Raw genomic sequence first — 20033 nt, forward strand, 5'->3', positions numbered from 1 at the left:
GACAAACGGATGAAGAAACTGCAGGACATACACAGGTGGAAAACCCTTCAGCCGGAAGAAGGGAAAAATTCCTGATCAGGCTACCACATGGATGGACCTAAATACATTATGTTCAGTGAAAGAAGTCAGGTGCGTAAGACTTTATATTGTGATCCCAGTTCCATGAAAATTCTTACAGAAGCCAAAGCTGCAGAGGTGGAAAGCAGATTAGTGGCTGCCTGGTGTGGGATGAAATGAAGACTTCCCACATGAGAGAACTTTCTGGAGTGAAAGAAGTATTCTAAAACTGGATTGTAGTGATGGCTTCACACTTAAGTTTAAAACCCATTGATCTGTACCTTAATATGAATGAATTATGTGGGATGCAAATCATGCTTCAATGAAACTGTTCCAAACAAGTATAAGTCTGGGGTACATCTAAGCCAAGGGCATGCAGGAAAAGGCCATGCTGTTCACAAGGATGGCTAAAAATATGGTAATGTTCCAGGAATATCAGTGTTACGGTTGGGTTAGCTCAGAAAGCTTTGACATATTAAAGTCAGCTTAAGAGGAGTTCCTGTTGTGCCACAGTGGGTTAAGAATCTGACTGCAGTGGTTCAGGTCACTGGGGAGGCACAGGTTCATTCCCTGGCCTGGTTAAAGGATCTGGTGTTGCCACAACTGTGGCATAGGTCAGAACTGCACCTAGGATTCAATCCCTGACCCAGGAACCTCCACATGTTACAGGTGTAGCCATAAAATAAAAAAAAAATTACGGGTTCCCACTGTGGTGCAATGGGATTGTCAGTGTCTTGGAAGAGCTGGGTTGCAGGTTTGATCCCCGGCCCAGCTCAGTGGTTAAGGATCCAGTGTTGCTGTAGCTGCGGCTTGGGTCATAACTGTGGTTCAGATCTGATCCCCGGCCTAGGAACTCTATATGCTGTGGGGAAGCCAAAAATGAAATCGGCTTAAGAAAAATTTCATATGAAATCTTTACATAGTGGGCAATAAATGTGTTGCCTTTATTTTTCTAAGAGGTAGCACCCTTCCACAGAGATAAGATGTCAGGAAAGATGGAAGGTGCATCATGTTTTAAGAATGACGTTGTAGGAGTTCCCGTTGCGGCTCAGTGGTTAACAAATCTGACTAGGAACCATGAGGGTGCAGGTTTGATCCCTGGCCTTGCTCAGTGGGTTAAGGATCTGGCGTTGCCGTGAGCTGTGGTGTAGGTTGCAGACGTGGCTCAAATCTAGTGTTGCTGTGGCTCTGGTGTAGGCTGGTGGCTATAGCTCTGATTAGACCCCTAGCCTGGGAACCTCCATATGCTGCAGGAGTGGCCCTAGACAAGACAAAAAGACAAAAAGACAAAAAAAAAAAAAAAAAAAAAAAAAAAAAGAGAGAGAGAGAGAGAGAGAGAGAAAGAAAGAAAGGAAAGAATGATGTAGAAGATGAAATGAGTGCCCCTGAGAGGTACAGAGAATAGGATGGGTTTGGGTAGATTCCAGAGTGGAACCACTTATGTATTAAGTTTCTCTTTTCCAGAACATGACATCCCGCACAAGGGGGAGAACCCCAAAATATTCCCTCGCATGAACAAGACAAAACACTCATGGAGTCAGACCAGACTGGAATCCAGCTCCACCTCTTGCTAAAATTTAAATGTTCTCATCTGTGAAATGGGCTTACTGCTGCCTACGGTGGGATGTAGTTCTGAAGACTGGATGAGAGGATGGAAATGAAATGTTTGACAAGGTGGTTTCACTCCACTGCCTGAGCCTCTGGGGACTCCACGACGCTGAGTCTCTGGGAAGGGGATGTGCAATGGACCAACGAACACATCTTCCCAAAACGTATCCCTGGGCACAGTTCTTGAGTATTGTTTTCTAAGTTTTCAGTAACTTAATAGAGGGAGGAAGAGTAATGCAATGACGCTGTGGGTGCAGGTAGCAGCCCCTCCACCTTGTGGTCTATCCAACATCCAGAAGATGTGGAACATCCAGCAGAAGATGCTATGGAAGACAGTCCTGAGGCCAGTTTTGGTCTCAGTTTGTCTCAACCCACACACACCTCCTGTAGCAGTTTTAAAACTTCTGTTGAATCCCAGATGTCTACGAGACAAGAGAAAAACACACTTCCATGAAATGATGTCCTAGATTATCACCAGAAATCTTTCTTTTCGTCCTTCCTTAGAAACATGTACATCTTCTCTGTGGAGGATTTAAAATACAGGTAGGCAAAAAAGAAAAGGTAAACAACCTCTCAAACACTCACCACCCAAATATGCTCATGCTAACATTTCTGTTTTTGTCACTGCGGTTCTTTATTGTAGGGACAGGAGCATGGATTGATATATAATGGATATAATGCGGGTCTGGACATCAGAGCCAGATGACTGGGGTTCAAACCCTGTCTCTACCACTTGTAGCCATCTTCCCTGACTTTCCCTGGGAAGATGATTTATGTTCCTCTGAGTTCTCATGAGGGACAAGTGGATTCAGTATACAGTATGCTCAGAACCAGGCACGGTGGAGGGCAGGTGCTCAACACATGAGAGCAGGATGGCCTGGGCAGGATGTGCATCTCGTGCAATGCCCTGACCCTGCATGTCCATGCACATGTCTGCTGCTGTGTGTCCAGGGCCTGGGTTGAGCCTGTGCATATGTGCAGGTCTTATGTCTAAACACACAAAGTGGGATCGAACTTAAGGTGACCTACTTTTTTTTTTTCCCACACCCACGGCATGCAGAAGTTCTCGGCCCAGGATGGAACCCACTCCACAGCAACAACCTAAATCACAGCAGTGACAGTTCTGGGTCCTTAACCTGCTGAGCCACCAGGGAACTCCGTGACCTGCTTTTTTCACACAACTTACCATTAATGTGTCTTCATGTAAATAAACACACATCTGCATCACCATTTTAGCAGCTCTGCAGCACTGTACCATATGGACGGACTATCCTATCTGTGCTGTCCAACTGGTCATCATTTGCATAATCATTTTGAGTTGTTTTATGGGCTCACCTAGTTGATATCACAGAAATTCAAAAGGAAGTCAAACCAGGATCAGAAAAGCAGTAGTCCACTAGATCAAAACAAGACTATTTTCCATTCCTTTGAACCAACCTCAAGACAGTGAAGTGGCTTATTCAGCCTACTCAAGTCTAGTTATGATTTAAATCAGAACTTATCATTTAATACCTGCTCAGCATTAAAAACAGTAATATCATTTGAATACAAATTTTATTTAATAAAAAGACATGATTCTTCCAAAGGGAAAATTAGAAACACCCTTAAAGCCTCCATTTCAATTCTTTGGAGGCTTCTGTGCATTGCTGGGCTACCACCATCCTACCCCACATCTGTGCAGTGGACAGGGGTGCCTCAGGTGCCACAAGGCTGCAGGAAATCCTTGGGTGAGAAAACAACTCATCTGTTTTCCAATCGAACTCCTCGGTGAATGCTGGCATCCTGAGGGTTATGCGAGGTATGTGCAAGGCTACAGTTCCGAAGGGTCACAGTCATCGTCATTACACGCGGCCTGGCTTTGAGTCTCGGTTTTGGTCTTGAGGGACATGGCTCCAGGTCTCAGTTGCGCCAATAAGCGGCTTGTCCACGAACTCCACAGTGCACGGCTCCTTGTCCCCGCAGGGTGCATGCTCCAGCTCCAGCACGATGATGGTGTTTGGAGCCGAGGTCACCAGGATGTGCTGCGGCACAAATAAGGTCTTCTGGGGACCTCGAGCTGGCCAATAGCGGCCAAGGTTAAAACCATTTATCCACACCTGACCCTGGAGAAAAAGAGAGAGAAAACCATTAACTAAGCTGTGCTGACCATCCTGAGGATCGAAGAGAGCCAGGTCAGGCCAGTGTGGGTTCCAGCATCTTGCTGAGAGGACTGGCCAAGTCAGGCAGGAGCTGAGTGGGAGAAGCCACAAAACGTGCCCCAGTTCCGCCCTGCTTCGGGAAGATACATGTTTGGTCCCTTTGGCTTTAGCGCCACACATGGCAGCCCTGGACTACACTGTGGCAGTTTCACCAAGTTGCTGAATTTTTCCTGGCTCTTAGGTGGCTGCAAGTCTGCACACACTGGCCTCTCCCTGACGCCTCTGTACACAGCTGCCCCCTGCCTCCTCAAGGAGACGAGCTTCCCTCCTTCACACTCCACTCCTCCAGACAGGGGTCCATGACTTCCCTTCATTCAGGAGATAAGCATGGGGCTTGCAGCCTGGGACACACGAGTCCCAGAGCCTCCCAAATAAGCCTTTGAGAAGGATGTGGGGGTGGAGGAGGGTGAGATGGGCTGCCCAGGTGGGCATCTGTGTTCCTTCTGTGTTTTGATGGTTTTCACACCAGCATCAGCATGAGGGTAGAGACTTGCTTTGAGAAGCAGAGGTGATCTTACAAGCTGCAAGGCTGACTTCTGTGAGTAGAAGCTGATTCCACAAGAAAACTGAGAGAAGAAAGTCCTCAAGAATAGGGACCAGGGAGTTCCTGCTGTGGTGCAGTGGGATAAGAACCTGACTGCAGTGGCTCAGGTCCCTGCAGAGGCTTAGCCTCAATCCCTGGCCTGGGAACTGCCATATATGTCACAGGTGCAGCCATTCAGACAAAAAAGAATAGGGATCAGGTGTGGGTGTTTCTATACAGCCTCTCGGCCTAAGATTTATTCACAGGTGGGACTTAGCAGTTGGCGGAATAGATGGAACATTCTGTTACAGAAAAAGAGAGCAAAGAGGGGGAGTGAGAATATGTAGGAAGATGGGAGGAAAGAAGGAAGAAGGGAGAAGGAAGGACAGGATGAAGAAGTATAGATATTGCCCCCAAAGTGGCCCAAATGTACTGGGGGACTCCCTGGAGGAGGCCCAGCCCTGGCCACCACCTGCAGCCCTAATCCGGGTCTTGCCCTGAGCTCCTCAGTTCTCCCCTTTGGGCACTTTTTAGCCCCCAGGTGTCCCTTTGATGCCAGCTCCCTCTGAATTTCCTGACTTCAAACCTAAGTCCTGCCACTTACTGGCTGTGTGACCTTGGGCAGGTCCCCACTTATGCTGGCACCTGAGGATCGTAAGGACAGGAGGAAGCAGTGCATGGCCAGCGGGCAGCATGGCGTGGCAGTGCAGGTGATCATCATGGGGCAGCCCCCCTCATGCCACTACAATGAAAAGACCTCGGCGTCCACAGGCCCATGAAAAGGAGGCCGATGATAGAAACCCACCTGTCTGTTAGGACAAGTCATTTAGAAAAAGGATGACAGTTTCACACTTCTCAGAATTATTTTACTCTTGTTTTTACCACGGGATATGCTATCTCGATCCATACTGAAGGTACACACCATGACAGCTTCACCAGGTTTTTATCAGTTGAAGATCTGGTGGCACCTTGTTTCCGCAGTATTAGAGAACAGCAGAACTTGACTCTGTGGTTGAGGGGGGAAGAGTTCCCAGGGGGACTGTGGGAGGGCCCATAAGCAGCACACGAGGGGCCTGGGTGACACAGGGCCACACTGAGTCCTAGCCATGGCCATGCTGAGGATCGGTCCCTTCCCATGACTGAGATTCCATCCCTACGTGTCTAGGAGGCAGCCCTGCAGGCCCCTCACATTCCTCATGCTGCATCCCTGGAAGGTGGGAACTAGTTTCTGAATTTTCTGTGTTGGCTACTGGGACCTGGAAGCCAGCATGGAAAAAAGGCCCCCTGGCTCCCTCCAGGGTTAGGGGATGCAACTCCCTGGAGCAAGATGAGTTGCTGCAAGCAGTAAACCTAGAAGCAGGATGCTTGACACTGGAAGGTGTTAGGGAGCCAGGCCACTGCTAAGGGTTTTCCTGGTTAAATGTGGGGCTAACACAATCAGGCCTCTGGGGGCTCAACTGGCCCTCAGTTCCCTGCTCCTCCAGGTCCAGCTCATCATCTTAAACGCTACCCTGATGCACAAGGCAACAGCCCAAAGATCTTCCCAGGGTACCACTTGCTTCTGGGAGTTCCCTGAGGTGCCAGCTGGACCAGCTGTGGGGGTAGGGGGCTGATGAGTGTTTCCGCCTTTGATTCTCCGGCCTCTCTTCCAACTCTCACTTCTCCAGCTGCTCCCACATTTATGGAAGGTCCAACTCCTACTAGTGAACACTCATGGTGGCCCTGTTTCCTAGACTGCTCTGTGACTGACAGATGTAACCCCAGATGCCACACCTAGTTGCTCATCAAAATTGATAGCATTTTTCTCCTAATCACTTCCTTTATTCTGTGCACTGCATGATCTGTTCTAATTTTTCTTTTCTCTCCCAAATTATCACCAGTGGCCCATTTTGAGACTCCAGCTCCCTTAGGGACTCTGTCTCTCAAACAAATGAGTCTAACATGTAGGCATCATGCCTGGCATTGTCTCTCCAAATTTCTCCAAACCTAGGGTTACATCATCTTTGGTTTCAATTACTTCTCCAAAGCCATGAATGTTCTCAGGACAAAATTTCCCTCTACTCTCAATCCCTAACAGAATGGACATTCAATGAAGTCCATGGTAGTTTGGTTACCCTTAGAGGAGAAAGGATGAAGGATTCGGAAAGAACAGGTCATGGTACATAGCTCCAAGGCACCACAGGCCAACAGAACTGTCTACAGTGATGGAGGGCTCTGAGCCGCCCCACAGGGTAGCTACGCGCACCTGACAGTGACTCCTGAACACCTGCAGTGAGGCTGGTACAAGGGAGGGACTGAATTGTAACCTTGAACTAATTCAAGTGTAGACATAAATAGCCACATGTGGCCAGTGACTGCCGTGCTGGGTGGCACAGCTGTGGTGCAGTGAACGCCCATCACTCCATCATCAGACCAGCACCCACCCCTCCTCTCCGCCCTCACGGCCAGTCCTCCAGAGCATGTCCCCGGTGAGCTCCACTGAGACCAAGCACCTACAGAGTGAAAAACAGTGGCTTCTGGGGTTTCCTGGGGTTGTCCCAACTGAAATATCTCCATGACAAAGGCTGACTTTCTCTGACAACACTTGACCCCTGGCAGGCTTCCTGCTCTTTGCTATTATCACCAAGGTGACAGTAGTTCCAATGAATGCTAGGTTTCTGGAAGTTTTATTTCTGCATTAATCAGACAGACATGTGTCTGTCTATTTTAAATTCTCTAGATAAATACAACCCTCTCATAAGAATGTAAAGCAAAACATTCAGTCCTGGTTTAAGTTATAGTTTTAAAATTTTCACATTTAAAAATTTTTGTGACAGCTCTGTCTTCTGGTGTGTGAGCATATATTCCATTTGCTTGATTGGTATTCCTGTTGCCTTTTGTAAATTTGCTTGGGCGTTCCTTTAACAACACCAAACACTGACTCTGTCATACTCTGAAATATGACATTTAGATAGAGGACTTAAAATGGAAAACACAAAGGTCCATTTCTCAAAGTTAAAAGGCTCTCACCACACACAATTCATGAGTGTGTGTGATGATTACTTAAGAGGAAAAAATGGGGGAAAAAGGTAAAGTAGTGAGGGACCATCTCAGAGTTAAGATGTTACATAGACCTCCATGAAGTACATGGGAGAAAATGAATTCTCCCCTTCCTTCAGAACCACAGGGTCTGCAAATGATGTAAATCATACTCCTTTGCTTCCTCCTTGATCTTAGAGTTAAAAACTTAAAGAACTTTATGGTTTCTCTGTATTTTAGGACAGACCCAGATAGAACTGAAGCCGCAAAAACAGAATATTAACACAAAAGATGAGTCACTTCCTTCTCTCAGCAAACCCCAAAGATAAATCCCTTCTCAACTCCCCCAGAGTGCCACCAATGCACCAATCTTTTTATGGAGCCCCTCACCTAACAATCATCATTACCCAGCCTCACACACCCGGAACACAGCCAAGAATTGGTGAGCAAAGCACACCTTCAGGCTGTTACAAAGTCCAGGCACTAAAATACGCAGAAGACCCTCCTTCCCTCAGAACTTACTCCTGTTTACACACAATTCTTACACGTTTTGTTACTAAATGAATATATATTTGTGCAAAGAAGTCTGGTCATCTAGTTTCCAAGTTCACAGTGAAACGGAGCAGGACCCTATAGTCCTTCCCCTTCCAGGTCCTGCACCTGCCTTCGGTCTATAGAAAAACTTTAGCCCTGAGTTTCCATTGTGGCGCAGCAGAAACAAATCCAACTAGGAACCATGAGGTTGCGGATTCCATCCCTGGCCTCTCTCAGTGGGTTAAGGATCCGGCGTTGCTCTGAGCTGTGCTGTAGATTGAAGACTCGGCTTGGATCTGGAGTTGCTGTGGCTTCTGTGTAGGCCAGCAGCAACAGCTCCAATTAGATCCCTAGCCTGGGAACCTCCATATGTCATAGGTACGGCCCTAAAAAGACAAAAGACAAAAAAGAAAAACTTTAGCCCCCCAACCGCTTCCCATTGCCAGTCTCTGAAATAAAGCAAACTTTCTTCTCCACCAACTTTGCCTCTTCGCTGGCTTTTTTATTTTTATTTTTTGGTTTATTTAGGGCACCTGCAGCACATGGAGGTTCCCAAGCTAAGGTCCAGCTGGAGCTGCAGCCGCTGGCCTACACCACAGCCATAGCAACGCAGGATTATAGCCCTATCTGCCACCTACACCACAGCCCACAGCAAAGCTGGATCCTTAACTCGCTGAGCGAGACCAGGGGTCAAACCACTTCTGCAGGGATACTAGTTGGTTCGGTAATTGCTGAGACATAACAGGAACTCCTTTACTCTCGCTTGAGTGAGGAACAGCTGGACCAACTTTCCCTAAGTTTTTCACACCCACGTAGGCTGCACTGTCGAGGTTTTCCAGAGTAGAGCCTTCGCCATGACAGCACCCGGCTGGCCACAACCAGCCCCTTTGCTGCTCAAGGCAGGAGGGTTTTGGGGGACAGTCCTTGCAGCTGCCAAAACCATTAGATTTGGAGACCCTCCTTATTTCTCCCCTGCTTGGCACTGTCTGCTAACTTCCGCTTTCTCTTGGTGGAACAGAAGGGTGCATTTGGACAAGCTGAGGAGGCCCCAGACCTAGTAAGTACACTGGTGTCAACCCAGCAAACTTCTCTTTTGAGCACAAGCTGCTCTCTGGGCATTCTGCCAACTGATGTGGGTCTGCCCTCGAGGGCCCTTTATGAACACGAGGTGCTATGTGGGTCTTTTGCTAACTGGTTCTGATGTGTGTCTACTATGGAAGACCATTTATGTTGGGGAAGTGTGTGTGTGGGACTCCATTATCTGTCACCCTCTTGGAGGATTTGCGACAGGTCTGTCTTCTGGTGTGTGAGCATATACTCCATTTGCGTGATTGGTATTCCTGTTGCCTTTTGTAAAATGAGAAATTCAGGTTCAATTCATTAGAAAGATTTTAGTTATGCAATTACGACTAAAGAAAAAAAAGATTTTGGAGTTCCCGTCATGGCGCAGCAGAAATGAACCCGACTAGGAACTATGAGGTTGTGGGTTCGATCCCTGGCTCTGCTCAGTGGGTTAAGGATCCAGCGTTGCCATGACCTGTGGTGTAAGTCCCAGACGCTGCTCAGATCTGACATTGCTGTGGCTGTGGTGTAGGCCGGTGGCTATAGCTCTGATTTGACCCCTGGCCTGGGAACCTCCATATGCCGCAAGTGCGGCCCTAAAAAGACACAAAAAGAAAGAAAAAAAAAGCAAAAAAAAATCTTTTTTGTTTCTTTTGTCTTTTCAGGGCCGTACCCATGGTATATGGAGGTTCCCAGGCTCGGGGTCGAATCAGAACTGTGGCCGCTGGCTTACACCACAGCTGAGCAGCATCTGGGATCTACACCACAGGTCACGGCAATGCCAGATCCTTAACCCACTGAGAGAGGCGAGGGATCGAACCCGGGGATCGAACCCGAATCCTCATGGATGCTAGTCAGATGTGTTTCCGCTGAGCCATGACGGAAACTCCGAAAAAAATGATTTTTTACAAAAATACTGTATGGCAACAGTACTCTTCAGACTCTGGAGAAAAGTGGTTAAGATGAAACTCTTGTGAAATTCTAAAAGTGGTTATTTTTGCATATCCAGTTAGAGAAAGCTAGCTTGATTAAAATACTTTTTTCAGAATTCTGACCCTGAGAGAACAAAAATATGTTTAGGAGAAAGTGTGAAATTAACTCTTACCATATCCTTGAAATACAGACACAGTCCACTTTGCCTGAGATGTCAGCCTCGAGTTAATTAGTAGAACTTTAAGCCAAGAGGGAAAAAGGAGGAAAGATATTTTAAACTGAAGCTTGTAAACTTAACTTATTCCAGCTGTTATTAATAGACTAATTAAGTTCTGTACTGAAATACTTGATTCATGAATAACTTTTAAGATGAAGCTATGAGAGCTCTGCCTAAATAAATATATACATGTCTATATGTGATATTATCATAAAAACTTTTGGATAAACTTTTTGAGAATAATTATGTTTTAAGAATGTCACTTAGAAGTTCTCACTCCTAAGTGGCACAGTGGGTTAAGGTATTGGCTCTGTGGTGGCTCATGTACAGGTTTGACTCCCAGACCAGTACAGTGGGTTAAGGATCCAGTTTGGCTAGAGCTGTGGCATAGGTTGCAGTGGCTTGGATTTGACCCCTGGCCTGGAAACTTCTATATGCCTCAGGTGTGGCCAAAAAAAAAGAAGAGAAAGCTCATGGCAATGCTGGAGTCTCAACCCACCAATCGAGGCCAGGGATTGAAGCTGCATCCTCACGGATACTAGTCAGATTTGCTTCCTCTGAGCCATGACGGGGAACTCCACTTTTGCCTTTTTATGAGAAAAAACACTAATTATGTTTGGGTTTGTTAAACATGCATCTCGTACCACATTAAAGAGAAATTATGCTATGAGAAAGATGTATGTTTTTAGAGGTTATGAAATATGTTTTTAAGTTTGCCAATCAGAAAATGCTGGTATAACAGTTCAATTACCTGCTTCTTGGTTTTGTTAAGGTTTTTAAGGGTTAAAAATTGTAGTATGTAAACATGATAAGGGAACAATTCAGTATGTAAAGCAAGTAGGATATGTGTTGTCGGCAAGAGAATTATAAAGAATAGAGATATTTTTGTGAGAAAAAAATGATAATTTTTTCCTACAATTGGTTGTTTCTGGATGGGAAAAAATTGGGGACAAATTAATATGGATACAGAAAGTTCGTTTAAAAAAAACAAAGGAGGAGGGAGACTTTGATGGAGTTCCCTTGTGGTGCAGCTGATTAAGGATCAGGTGTCATCACTGCTATCGCTTGGGTTTGATGCCTGGTCCAGGGACTTCATGCTGAGGGTGCAGATAAAAAATTAATTAATTTTAAAAAAAGCCTAAAAAAAATTTTTTTTAAGTGGAACTTTGAAGTTCCCACTGTGGTGCAATGGGATCAGCGGCATCTTGGGAGCATTGTGATGCAGGTTTGATCTCTAGCCCAGCATAGTGCATTAAAGATCTGCTGTTGCTGCAGCTTAGGTTGAGACTTCGGCTCAGACTGTGACTGCGGCTCAGATCTGATCCCTGGCCCAGGAACTCCATATGCCATAAAGCAGCCAAAAAAGAAAAAAAAAAGTGGAACTTTGAGAAAAGAATTTTGTACGTTGTTAAGATTAAGATTAGATCAGATTTAATTCGGAATGAATTTTAGTAGCATGCAACTAAACTGATGCAAGACTGAATTTGTTTTTTCTCTCTAAGACAACCATAGGACTTGTGACTAGAAACAGTGAGTGAGATGGGAATAGTAGATTTTGTCGACGGTAAGAATAACCGTAAATCAGGCCAAAAAAGTTTAAAAAGCATATCAAATTCAGAATGAAAGTAGGTTCAAACAGTGCTAGGACCTTGTGGCTGACTGCAGAAACAGCCGCACTTCTTTGCAGCTCCTCCTATTAGGAGGTAGAATCTATTTCTCCATCCCTTGGATCAGGCTGATCTAGTGACTTGTTTTATCCAAGGAACATGGAAGAAGTGACATGTGAATTCTGACTTGGGTTTTAAGAAGCCTGGCACATCTGCATTCTTTGTTTGCACGCTGCCAGTCCCTATATAAGCAAGCCCCGGGTGGCTTGATGGATGATGAGAGAGACATGGACCAATCCCTGTTGCCTCTGCAGACAGCTAGTCAACTCCCAGGAGAAGGGCCTGCCCAGCTGCAACCAGCAGAACCACCACCCAGTCTGCCAGTACTCTAGATCAGGAGCTAGATAAATGGTTGTTGTTTGAAACCACTAAGTCTGGGGTGGTTTGTTATGCAGCAAAAGGTAACTGATACACATCTCTATGGCCTCGAGGTACAACAGCACGCTACTTTTTAGTAAAGTAAATTATATCTATGAACCTGATTTAACAATAGTAGAATAAACCTCTCCTGGCCAGTTCCTCTTTCACTAATCAGTCACCAAATCTTGTCAGGGCTACCTCTGTCATGTCTGTGCCTCACTCAGGGTTGTTGTAAGTGACTAAGTGAGAGAATGCCATTGAGGTCTCAGCACAGTGGTGATGTGCAGTGAGCTTTCCACGACCAGACTGCTGGTATTATTTCCCACAGCTGGGCCTCCTTTCCACCCCCCCACCCCCATTGCTGAACTAGGGTCTAGTCTAGCTTCCTTCCTTCTCCCTGGACCACTTCTCCAGGTGAATGAGGAGGAAGGGTTCTGCCTTATTTGTATTGGGTGAGAGGTGCTCATGAGGCCTCCAATGCCAAGTCCCCCATGGTGGATGGATGTGGTGTTCCTGGTCCTCAAAGATGGCAAGCTGGAGCTGGAAATTTGAGTGTTACTAGCACATCTGTGAAGATAATGTCCCCTGAAAGTGTAAGAAGAGGGCCCTGGATCAAGTTCTGAGGACACAGAAAAGCCTGAGAAGGAACAAAGACAAGGAGGGAAAACCAGAAGTTTGGTCATAGATGTCAGGAGAGTTTCAAGGGAGGAAGTGGTTACCACTGTCAGATGTTACTTGTCAAGAGGTCACATGACAGGAGGCCTGAGAAATGTCTGGGAAACATGTCACCGTGTGGGTGCTGGTGGCATCAGCAGGGACAGCTTCCGAGGTGTGTGGGAGCAGATTTCCTACCCATCACCCTCCACTCGGAGTCCATTCTACAGGTTGGGTCCTTTCCCAACAGCCCCAAAGCTGGGACAGGCACCTCCCCACTGCATTCTCATGACAAGCAATGAAGGCACACCTCTGACTTACAGTGTACCCACGTCTCGGTTTGTACAGACTGATCTGTATAGATTCAAGACTGACAGGCTCTTTAGAGGATGGCCATCAGGCCTGGAAACAGATGACAAAATTACATTGTACTGAATGCACCTGGACTTTTTTGCAGTGGTCCAGAATTTATAGTCACACCTTTAATGGCCAAGAGCAGACAGAATTTACTCTTGGATGAGAAGGAAGTATTTGAAACTGAACATGCCCAATACGGGGCCTTTGGTCCCCTACCTGCCCTCCGTAGCCTCGAACTCAGGGCTGACAGCACCATCTTTCCAGCTGTGCAGGCCCCAAGCCTCCTCAATACTTTTTTTCTCAAATACCACACCCAATCCTTCAGTAAATCTTGCCTCTTTTCCAAATACATCTTGCCCTTCTCTCTATCCACCACCACCCAAGCCCACGGTGTCCTACAGGACTGCGGTAACAGCCTCCATCAGCCCTTGCTTCCAGTCTCACCTACTACAACCCACTCCCCACTTATTTTTAAAATGCAAATCAGTCCTTTCACTCTCTGCTTAGCACCTACTCCTGGAGTGGGAAGCCACGGTCTACATCACATCTGTCTGACTGGCACCCCCTCCACCCTGACCCCAGATCTCTCTCTCTCACACTCCCTCTTGATTATGGAATCTGTCTTGCTCTGGGCCTTCACACACAAAGTTCCCTATTTCTGGAGCATTTCTCCTCTGCTTCGTCACATGGATGACTCATCCTCCCCCTCAATGGTTACCTCCTCCTAGAGGCATTCCTGACCATTACATATGTGGCAATTTTAAAAATATGTCCGTAAATTCTCTGATACGTCTCTCTTCAAAAGGCAGACTCTAATTACCACCCCAAGAACGGGAACTAGACTTGATAACTCTTGATAACAACAGAATGTGACCAAAATGATGCCATGTGACTTCCAAGGCTAAGTGGGGTTTTTGTTTTTTTTTTTTTTAATATAGTTTTTTTCCTGCCTCTCTCTTGTTTGGATTGTTCACTCTGGGGAAAGCCAGCCACTGTATGTTTGAGGACATTCAAGCAGCCTGTGGAGAGTCCCATGTGGGGAAAAAACTAAGACTTCCTGCCCACAGCGAGCACCAAGCTTCCAGCCATGTGAGTAGTTACCTGGGCAGTGGACCCTGCAGTCCCAGTAAAGCCTTCAAATGATGCAGCCCTGGCTGACAAGTTGACTGTAATTTTATAAGACCCTGAGCCAGAACCACCCAGCCTAGTCAGTCCCAAGTTCCTGATCCACAGAAGCTGTGAGGATATTAAATATTTACTGCTGTTTTAGAGTAAAAATTGTTATGTAGCAATGGATAATGATTATGCCATATAAGAGCAGCAGCATCACCCCTGCACCTCATGTTATAGCACATCATCACATTTATTTTCCAACAGTTACCACTCTCTGAAATTATAGTGTTTAATTATGATGTCTTCCCATGAGCAGTGTTCACATGCTCCATAACCCCATCACCACTTCCGCACCTTCTGGTACGTTCTGTAAACTGTTGCCATACCCGATCACATCACTTTGATGCTTCAAACCACCCGTAGTTCTTCAAAGTTCTCAAAGTAATATCCAAACTCCTTGGTACATATGGCCATAAAACCACCTTTCCAACTTCATTTCCTATCACTCCCCTCCTGGTTCTTTCTGGGATAATTTCTTTTTTCTTTCTTTCTTTTTTTTTGTCTTTTTGCCTTTTCTAGGGCCGCTCCCTCGGCATATGGACGTTCCCAGGCTAGGGGTCTAATCGGAGCTGAAGCAGCCGGCCTACACCAGAGCCACAGCAACGCGGGATCCGAGCTGCATCTGCAACCTACACCACAGCTCACGGCAACGCCGGATCCTTAACCCACTGAGCAAGGCCAGGGATCAAACCTGAAACTTCATGGTTCCTAGTTGGATTTGTTAACCACTGAGCCATGACAGGAACTCTGGGATATTTTCTTTGGCACCAACCAACATTGCAATTCTCTGGAAACCAGCTGGATATCCAACAGTTCAATTCTGAGACCATCCACCTAGATCTGGCATTGGATCCCATAAGATAAAGGGCCTAGTCCCATAAGACTGTCCCACTTCGCATACCAGTCACAGGTCTGGGGCCACCCCTTCTTCTGAACAATCAGCTATAAATCAAGGGTTCCCATGACCCCCTCCTAAGGTTCAAACAGAACTCAGAAAAACATTTTACTTATATTTATGGGTTGTCTATAAAAGATGCACCTTGGGAATGGCCAGATGGGAAAGATTCATAGGACAAGGTATGAGGGGTAGGCAACTGAGCTACCAGCCCCTCCAGATGCACCTCCCATTCAGGTATAACCTTTCAGCACCTGGATGTGTTCACCAACACAGAAGCTCTCTGAATCTTGTTCTATAGTCTTTAGAGAACTCCATCTGCAGCCCCTCACCCCAACTCTAGAGGTTGGGGGATGGGGTTGAAAGTTCCAACCCTCTAATCATGTCATCTTTCTAGTGAAGGCCTCAGGATAGGACTGGTCACCAGAAAGACCAAATGTTTGGAGAGCTGGAAATTTCAAAAGCAAGATGCCAAAAGAGTCTCAAACTAGAAGGGCTTTTTGTCAGCCCTTTGTTATAAGTTCTTTTATTGCATTATTTTTTTTAATATCTTAAAAGAGGGAATATTTGCCTTTAAAAAATAAAATTGATTTTAGGGAGTGTCCGTTGTGGCTTCGCAGTAACAAACCCAACTGTTACCCAAGAGGACGTGGGTTCAACCCCTAGCCTCGCTCAGTGGGTTAAGGATCTGGTGTTGCTGTGAGGTGCCATGTAAATTGCAGATGCAGCTTGGATGTGGTATTGCTGAGGCTGCAGCTGCAATTCAACCCCTAGTTTGGGAACTTCCAAATGCCCTAAAAAGACAAGGGTGAGGTCCTAAAAAGACAACAACAACAACAACAAAAAACTTTAGTCCGTACTCTATTTTCATTCTTAGTGTTCAAAGCTAAATTCTAATGGAGAAAAAGTGGGAAGTAAACCCACCTCTCTTAGGATCATGCTCTGTTAGGCACTCAGACTTACCACAAGTGGAAAAAAATGCAGGAAGGCTACAGTACTCATGTCACCGCATTGGCAGAGCATGGCATTTTGGGTCTGGCACATCTGACACAGCCGGAGCACTGAAGAACTCTGGTACCATAGGGAGTTGGCAGTCAGGATTCTGTGCAGAAAAGTGCCAGTGTGTGTCTCCTATGTGGAGCAAAACATGCTTGACCGCTTCCCACTGAAATCCAAGTTATATTGGAGCATTTAATCAGAAAGCCACATCCAGCTCAACTGAGGCTGAGTAATCAGAAGTGAGTTTTTTATCTCATGAATCCCCTTATCAGTGACTTCATTCACTCCATCAAAGTAGTTTCTCTACAGCAAGTAAATAGCATGAGCGAGAGGCCAGGACAGGGCCTGACAGGTCTCCCTGCTAGAGGCAGAGACTTGGAAATGGCCCAGGCTTCAGGTGGTCCATCCCTACCACTTCTTACATCTGCCAATGTACTCTTTCTCCCAGTCAGAACTCCATGCCTGGTGAGGAAGGGTGGGCTCTGTCTCTTCTACATCTGCCGATTACTCAGAACTTCAGAGTTGGCCCAGGACTGTCCTTAGCAACAGGGACCACTGCTTGCCAGAAAATAACAGAAAAGATGCATGTTCTGTTTTATGTATGAACATGTATGTCCTCTGACCTTCAGACCTACACAACCCAGGTCCACAAATCCTGTGGATGGCCTTCTTTGTGTGTGTAAAGCTTTACTGAGATATAATTTATATGCCACACAATCCCCACATTTCACATGTACAGTTTGCTGGTTATTATTACAGAGCTGCCCAATCACCACCCCAAAAAGAAACCCTACATTCTATGATGTTTACTCCCCATTTGCCACTCAATACTCCCTTTTTCCTGCTTTAGGCAACCACTAATCTTCCTGTGTCTATAGATCTGCCTGTTCTGGACATTTCTCATACATGGAATCACACTGTATGTATGGTTTGTGACTGGCTTCTTTCACTGAGCATGTTTTCAAGGTTCATCCAGGTTGTAACATGTTTGAATACTTTTTCTTTTTACTGCCAAATAATTTTCCATTATCTGGATAGACCACAGTTGTTTATTCATTCATCAGTTGATGGACGTTTGGGTTTTTCCACCTTTTGGTTGATTTTAGATATTTTTTGGATTATGCTGCTGTGAATATCTGTATACTAGTTTAGGGGCAGACACGAATTAGATGGGCTTTTGGGGTTCCAAATCCTCTGATGCATTCATGTATATTGTGTGTATATGTACTTTTTAAGCATAAAGGTGCAGAACATACATCAAACTGACTAAACAAGTAAAGAGCTGGAAAATTAGCACGAGTTCCCTGCTGGCCTGGGGGGCCCTGTTCACGCTGCCTGCCTTTTCATGGGGCCTTCACGTCAGACAGACCCAGGGCTGGGGAGCTCTTCCACTACCACTTTTGCACCTCACATAAGATATCGAGGTCTCTGAGCCTCTATCTGCTCATCTGCAAAATGGAAACACTGCTGGGACATCCTACCACAGGGCCCTCCTTTGATGATTATGAAGATAATGTCTCTTAAGTGCTGAGCAGAACGCCTAGGCCAGTAACTCTTGGGTGTGACACTTCTATGACCTGGCCAACATGAACCCTCTTGACCTCCAAAAATATATCATGCTTTCCATTTCTTTACCTTTGCATCTAGTATCCTTTCACCTGAAATTCCCTCCCTGACAAAGCCTCTGATTCTGACGAAGGACCAGGTGTGTTTTGAGCTCCATCTGAGCCCCCAGCCCTTCTCATAATTCCTGTAGCTATGTTCTCTTTCAGCTTTGCATTTCCCAATGGTTCTTTCTCTTAAGGCGCTAAACTGACACCATCTGGTGAGCAGGGTTTTGTGTTGGGTCTTCTCATCGGCCTTGGCCCTGTGTCCACAGCACCACCTAAGCTTCTCATCACCAAAAGGATGGCTCAAGGGCCTACATGCCCTTCTATGCTTTCTTCCTAGAGGCTCAGCAACACAGGCATCTTCCCCCCTTTCACCTGAAAGCAGTTACAGAGTAACCAGGCCCAGAGAGGAGGCAGAACAAACCGAACACTTTAAAAAATGCCTCTCGCGAAACATATGACTCAATAGGTAAAAGCAGGGTACCAGCCTAAGAGTAGTGAAGGATCATGATACTGAGTCCAGGCAGGACATGAAGGGGCTCAAGGGGGACCAGGTGCCCAGGAAGGTTTCATAGAGGAGTTATGCCAGTCTTGACGTTGTGAAGGCTCAGTGGGCAGAGGGAGGGAATGAAAAAGTGTGAACAGAGGACACCCAGAGGGAGAGGGGAAAGGATGAAGTGAGAAAAAGAAAGAGCGAGGGAACGAGAATATGCCTGAGTGCTCCAGCATGAAGATCAGGGAGGGCTTTGCTTTGTTTCTAGATCCCCAAGCCTTCTTGGCTGCGACCTGAGAGCTGTCAGAGAAGATGGAAAGGCTGACAAAATGCAGGAGGAGGAAGTAAGAGAACAGGATCTTGGCCTGGAGGAAGGAGGTGGGGAGGGGGGATTCAGAGCTTAGACTTCCTCCTAGAGGCCACTTGGCAGGAAGTGAGGGTGGAGGCAGAGAGATAAGTCTGACAGGAAGCTGAGGAACAAAGGAGCTCCACCTGATAGCAGCAAGGAGGGTGAGTCCTCGGAGAGGGGGTGGGGAGGAGTAAGGTGATTTAAGGGCAGTGGTGGGGGTTGAAGAGGCCAGCTGGGATGGGGAAGAGAGGCCAAGGACTGCTGGGCAAGTTGGAGGCCTCCACAGTGTGAAGAAGGAGGATGGTGACCTTGACAAATGGGCCAGAGAGACCCCTCAAGGTGCTCAGTTGCTAGCGCACCAACAGAGGCCAATGGTGGACCCAATCCCAATGGAAGATGAGCAAGGGGACAGAGTGGAAGGCAAGGGGGCCAATAGATTGATGGCTCTTAAAAAGGAGGTGATGTCTAGGCGGGACAGGGAAGAACCGTGGCCTTAATGGCAGGGTTTCAGGCCATCAGTGAGATGGAAGATTAGGCTTGGAAGGCATGAGAGTTGAGAGATAGAAACATGTGTCCAGAGAGAGGACAGCTGAGCTTACAATTCCAGAAACACCATATGCTGGACTATATCCCAAGTCTCAATAAATTTAAGAAGATTTTGCAACCATCGCCACAGTTCAATTTTTGGACATTTCAATCCCTCCATAAAGAAACCCCATACCCGTTTGCAGTCACTCTATTCCCATCGTCAGTCCTAAGCAGCCATTTATTTACTTTCTGTCTCTACAGACCTGCTTTTCTGAACAGTTCATATAAATTGGCTCATATAATCCATGGTCTTTTATTACTGGCATCTTAGCATACTGTTTTTCAGATTCATCCATGTTGTAGCTCATATTAGTAGTTTGCTCCTTTTCACTGTGGAATACTATTCCACTGTATGACCATTCCACAGTTTATTTATCCATTCATCAGTTGATGGACATTTTGAATGATTCCAGGTTTGGGTTATTTTGATAATGCCACCATGAATACTTGTGTGAAAGTCTTTGTGGGGGCATATGTTTTCATTTCTCTTGGAAACACCTAGGAGTAGAATCAATGAGTCCTATGGTAATTTTATATTTAGTCCTTGAAGAAACTATCAAACTGTGCTCCAAAGTGTTTGTACCATCTTACATTCTCACCAGCAATGTAGGAAGGTTCCTGTTTCTCCGTATCCTCGCCAACATTTGTTCCTGTCCATCTTTCACTATTATAGCCATTCTAGTGGGTGGGAAATGGTATTTCACTGTGGTTTTGATTTGCACTTCCTTAATGATACTG

At 46.1% G+C, this 20033-nt stretch overlaps 1 protein-coding gene across 1 annotated transcript in view; it reads right to left on the reverse strand.

The window, feature by feature from the left end:
- Positions 3201-20033, reverse strand: part of GLB1 (galactosidase beta 1) — a 100593-nt gene continuing 83760 nt past the window's right edge. Inside the window, 1 exon segment of the mRNA XM_021071553.1 lies at positions 3201-3767. Coding sequence (XP_020927212.1) covers positions 3507-3767 — 261 coding nt within the window. The 3' untranslated portion in view covers positions 3201-3506.

This window comes from Sus scrofa, chromosome 13 (genome assembly GCF_000003025.6).
Source record: "Sus scrofa isolate TJ Tabasco breed Duroc chromosome 13, Sscrofa11.1, whole genome shotgun sequence".
Taxonomy (NCBI): domain Eukaryota; kingdom Metazoa; phylum Chordata; class Mammalia; order Artiodactyla; family Suidae; genus Sus; species Sus scrofa.